This window comes from Sinocyclocheilus rhinocerous, unplaced genomic scaffold, assembly GCF_001515625.1.
Source record: "Sinocyclocheilus rhinocerous isolate Xijiao unplaced genomic scaffold, SAMN03320098_v1.1 scaffold1583, whole genome shotgun sequence".
NCBI classification, from domain to species: domain Eukaryota; kingdom Metazoa; phylum Chordata; class Actinopteri; order Cypriniformes; family Cyprinidae; genus Sinocyclocheilus; species Sinocyclocheilus rhinocerous.
In genome coordinates this window covers 96684-102232 of record NW_015640052.1, presented here as the reverse complement: position 1 = coordinate 102232, position 5549 = coordinate 96684, and the positions used below count along the sequence as shown (strand labels likewise).

At 34.3% G+C, this 5549-nt stretch overlaps 1 protein-coding gene across 2 annotated transcripts in view; it reads left to right on the top strand.

Moving 5' to 3' along the window:
* osbpl9 (oxysterol binding protein-like 9) overlaps nucleotides 1–5549 on the top strand; it is a 34241-nt gene that overhangs the window by 24429 nt on the left and 4263 nt on the right. For both annotated transcript variants that reach the window (XM_016568402.1, XM_016568404.1), the window contains 9 exons: nucleotides 2239–2398; nucleotides 2761–2867; nucleotides 3778–3896; nucleotides 3986–4071; nucleotides 4413–4590; nucleotides 4697–4781; nucleotides 5027–5137; nucleotides 5220–5283; nucleotides 5396–5536. In XM_016568402.1, the coding sequence (XP_016423888.1) occupies nucleotides 2239–2398; nucleotides 2761–2867; nucleotides 3778–3896; nucleotides 3986–4071; nucleotides 4413–4590; nucleotides 4697–4781; nucleotides 5027–5137; nucleotides 5220–5283; nucleotides 5396–5536 (1051 nt within the window). The remainder of the gene's footprint in view (nucleotides 1–2238; nucleotides 2399–2760; nucleotides 2868–3777; nucleotides 3897–3985; nucleotides 4072–4412; nucleotides 4591–4696; nucleotides 4782–5026; nucleotides 5138–5219; nucleotides 5284–5395; nucleotides 5537–5549) is intronic.

Here is a 5549-nt window from a genome sequence, read left to right as displayed (position 1 = left end):
CTGTGGCAAGCTTTATGCGTGTGCTTGAGCGCTTATTAGGCTTTGTAGGCAATTAAAGTCTCATTATAATGATTTAAATGGTTTATTAATAAACGTGCGATTAGTCGACTAATGCTTCAAATGAACGACTACTAGTCGAATATATATATATATATATATATATATATAAAATTTTATTATAAATGTAAATGATAAAATAATACATATTAAAATATATCAACATTTTAAAATACATATTACTTTTATAATTAATTACATGTGTTTTTTGTCTTATGTTTTCTTGTTTAACTTTATATTTACATATTTGCATCAAATTTAAATGTGTGTATATATAAATGTAAAAGAAAAAAAAATGTGTTCGAACATTAATCCATATTAAAATGTGACGTGTGTGTGTGTGTGTAAAATGTTACATTTTAAATCATTTTTAATATGGATTAATATTTTCTAATACTTTTTTTTTCTTTTACATTTTTATTCTATCATATGTGTGCATGTTTTGTATTTATTTATTATATTTATGCAGATGCTTATATTCTAATCAGCAAATTCCCATTAGATTTAATCTAATCTTAGAATGAAGCTAAACTGTTTTTGGAAGAAAACACTGTATTTAGGATGAAGTTAACGTACTACTCATTCAACTAATGGCACTTTTTAACATGAGCAGAAGCAGTATTCCGCTGCAGTGGGGATGCAGGCAGAGCTGTTCTCTCTGCAGTCAGTCTGTTTTCCCCTGACTGTCATTAGTGCTGGATACAGGGGCTCAGAGAGTCCAGCTTCTGCTGAGGCAGAGCAGGAAGAGCTGAGCTCAGCAAAAACACAGCCGATCGGTAGCACTCTGGACAGCAGTGCAGGAAACTACGCATAAAACACAGTCAAGAGTTGAAAAGTGCAGGCTGTGAATCAGGGTTTCCATTTATATTCATGCTGAAAGTGCTTGCGTTGTAGGCAGGGCTGATTTAATTGGTCTTGGTCTTATCAACACAACCAAACATTTAATTTATTAGGCTGACAGCATCAATAATGTGCATGCTTTGTCTTATGAGCCTTTTTCTGTTTTGTCTTTACATACCTGAACTACAATTGTGTAAAAATTACTAGCATTTTTAAAGAGGCTTTTAAAGATGTTAATGTTCTTTAATTAATAATAAAATGAAAATAAATTAAAATAATAAAAATAGAAAATCTTAATCAAATGTTTTTTATATTATTACATTTTAAATAATTTTTTCATTGCTATCAAGTATATAAATAATACTGAAATACTAGTGTTTTTAAAGATGTTTTAAATGTTTTATAGATGTTAATACTCTAATAATAAAATACAAATAAATAAATAATGCAAATAGAAAATCTAATAAAACATGCTTTTGTTTTTTACATTTTAAATTAAAATGTATAAAATAATTACATTTTTCACTAATATTTAATTTATCATTCATATAGAAATTCATAATGCTAAAATACTAGCATTTTTAGATGTTTTTATATATGTTAGTGTGATATCCTCAATTACTCTAATAACAAAATAAATTAAAATTATAGAAAATATTATTTTATTACATTAGTTCAAATGTATGAAAGCATTTTATTTTGTCAATAATGTCAAGTAGTACATAAATAGTGCTTTATTATATAAAGACATTTTTCATTGAATAATGTTAATACGTAAAATATAACCTCATGTTTTTGTTAGTGTCATGAGTGAATTGATGCAGTGAAGAGTGATGTCAAGGGTGGGCATATGCAGTATTTGCATAAGAGTGATTGACATTTAGGGTGGGCCTCAACCTTGTCTTTGAAGCTTATTTGAATATGCATGTGTTGTGGCAAGCAGCAAAGTTGGAGTCATTGTCTTAAGTCAGTTTTAAAAAATCTGTTGATTTGTTGGTGCAATGATTAATCTGAAATACTCTTATGGTGTTCAGGACTGTAAATGTGATGTGTACAAGGTGTCTGGCATATTTGCAATTTTTTCAATCAGAGCTTTTGCTTGTGAAATCAGCTTTGTATGTAGTGTATTACTAAGCATGTAGATGAGCTTACCGGTCATGCTATTTATCTGAAGCCCATATGCCAGCCACTTATGCAAAAGCACAAAACCTCAACCTATTTCTGAACTACAATGATTTCCGGCCATGGTATTGCTTAAATGAGTGTGGTTAGTCATAGTTCCTCAGCACACTTGCATTTCTTCTCACATTTATAAGTTAAATTTTCTTCCTGTGGTTTTAGGGAGTGGTCTTTCAGCTCCCAGCAGCAGCGTGACTTCACCCAGTCACATGAACGTACCGCCCCACACTGTCCCTGACTTCTCCTATTCCAGCAGTGAAGACGAGTTTTACGATGCAGATGAGTTTTATCAGAGCAGCACCTCACCGAAACACTGCATAGAGTGAGTTAAACACACACGCACACACACACCACACTGAAACACAGAATAGTGTAAGTAATGTACAGAAACACACACATAAAACCTTCTATATAATTAAAACTCACTGAAGTACTGCTGCACAAGTAAATTATAGTAGCACCACCTGCCCACACGCACATTAACTAACGCTGCATAATGTGAAAACAGTAAGTACTGCTTAGAGATAAACACTCCCACGCACTATTTACTGCAAACAAAAAGAAACACACACTGACCTAATTAAAACAGTGCATGGACTCACTTACACACACACAAACTCTATCTTCCATTGCCACATAATTTATTCTGGAATAAGCTGACGTGATGTTCTTGTGTATCTGCAGTCCGAACAGAACCGCTGCTGTGAACAGTGAAGACAGCACAGCCCTGAAACGGCCAGACACCAACGAATCAATCAACTCCTCCATGTCGAACGGCACCACTGATGCAGGTACACAAAACACACAGACACACACGCACACCCCTCACGTTTAAGTTTCCCAAAATGAATCCGAGCACATGCTGTGTTTGTGTTGTGTCTTCTTGCTTGGTGCTTGTGTTGAAAGTGAAGTGTGTATTTTTTTTTTGTATTTAGAATTTTACCAGTTTTAACACCAGCACCAAGCAAAAACTCACAATGTGTATAGTATAATTAAGATTAGAATAATTAATATTTATTATAATAAATATTTATTAACAATAATTAAGGTTCTTTAGTGTTTTTGAAAAAAGTCTCTAATGTTCACCAATGTTGCATTTCTTTAAATACACTAAAGACTACTAATTTACAATAACTGTTTTCTGTTTGAATATATTGTGGTGTAAATAAATGTAATTTATTCCTGTGATGGCAAAACTGAAATTTGATTCTACAGAAATCATTATAATACGTTGATTTGGTGCTCAATTATTATTGGAGCTCATATTATTAATGGTTCTTATTATCAATGTTAAAAACAGTTTTTGATGCTTAATATTTTCTTTAAAAAGGTGATTTATTTCAGGATTCTTTGATTAATAGAAAGTTTAATGAACAGCATTTATATTAAAATATAATTTTTTGTAACATCGTAAATGTGTTTACTGTCACTTTTGAACAATTTGCATCCTTACTGAATAAAATGATTGTTTTAATCATATACATAAAGAAACTACGGTTTTCACAAAAATATTAAGCAGCAAAAATGGATTAACATTGATAGTAATAAGAAATATCCCTTGAGCCCCAAATCACAATATTACTGATTTTTACTATATTTTTAATCAAATAAATGCAATCTTGGTGAGCATAAGAAACTTCTGGCCAGCAATGTGTGTATATGTTTGTTTTATGTTCAGTGTTTGCTGTGTGTTTTTCTCAGATCAGTTTGACAGTCATGATGAGAAAGATGATGACGGTGAGGGTGAATCTGTGGAAGAACACAAAAGTGTCATCATGCATCTGCTGTCTCAAGTGCGACTGGGCATGGATCTCACCAAGGTAAACACAAACAACCTCTTATTTTTTACATTCTCACCTATTTTTTTCATACTGTTTCCACCTTTTAATCCATCTTTGGTCATCCTCAGGTCGTCTTGCCGACATTTATCTTGGAGCGGAGGTCGTTGCTGGAAATGTATGCAGATTTCTTTGCACACCCAGATTTGTTTGTAAGGTAATGCACATCCTGTCTTTTTTATAGATCTCACAGCTGTTCTACCATATGGGCTTATCATTCTTAAATCTGATTACAGCAGCGCTGTAATAATTGATGAATTTAAAAGTAGCAATGCTACTAACACATGACTACATTTTTGAGTAGCCAGACAGCAGCTGAGCTATTTCCAATTTACTGTGCAATTGGTTCCAATGTTGCAACCAAATGAGCTGAGGAAATAATTAAACATGTCCTGCCAGAATATCTTTGCTCTCTGAAATAGAAGTGTGATTCGTTCTAGCAAGTTGATTTGTTCCAACAGTTCATTTTAATGAACTCATGATTGGCACATTTTGCAGTATTGCAGATCAGCAGGATCCAAGGGACCGCATGGTGCATGTGGTAAAGTGGTACCTCTCAGCCTTTCACGCTGGTCGTAAAGGATCTGTGGCCAAGAAGCCCTACAACCCCATTCTGGGCGAGGTGTTCTTCTGTCACTGGGACCTGCCTTCCGAAACGGAAGATCCTGCTGCTTCTGTGAGTGTGTGTTTGAAGGTCTAAAAAGCCAATGTTTGCAGTATCTTAACAGATTTTATTTGTTGTCACTGTTTTCTTCTCCCTCGCTCACTGTCTATCTTTCTAGGAGTCTGTATCAGACGGGCCAGTGCTGTGGAGTAGCAAAAACAGTGTGTCGTTCGTGGCAGAGCAGGTTTCTCACCACCCTCCTAGTAAGTGCTGAACTAATTACTACCTTTATCCCTGAGTATCCCTAACTAATTTATCCTAGCCACTAGTAGAAGAAAATAGATCCAATTTACAAGTTACCAGAAATGACCTGGTACCGGTACTGAAAAGTAAAACAAAAACAATTATCTGTTTAATTAGCAACTTATTTATTAAACTCATTTCATGCAATAATCTGTTGTGATTTTTGGGTAAATTGACATTTTCCAACACCTTTGTCCTTTTGCAGTATCTGCATTTTATGCTGAGTGTTTCAGCAAAAAAATCCAGTTCAACGCCCACATCTGGACGAAATCAAAGTTCCTTGGAATGTCAATTGGTGTCCATAATATTGGTCAAGGTAGTCGAGGACGTTGTTAAGTAGTGATTAATACACATTAGTGCTATTGCAGTGCTTAACTGTCCTCTCCTGTTTCCCATAGGTTGTGTGTCTTGTCTTGAATATGATGAGCACTATATTCTTACTTTTCCCAATGGCTATGGAAGGTAAGCATGGTTCTATTTGATCAATTTATCACACTGATGTATTTTAGATTTTTTGATTTCTAGAGGGGGAAGTGGGCAGAGCAATCCCATCCATCTTACTGTGCTCCAATAGGTCAATCCTCACTGTTCCATGGGTTGAGCTGGGTGGAGAGTGCAATATTTCCTGTTCCAAATCTGGCTACAGTGCCAATATAGTTTTCCACACCAAACCGTTCTATGGAGGAAAGAAGCACAGGATAACTGCTGAGATATTGTAAGTCAAAGTG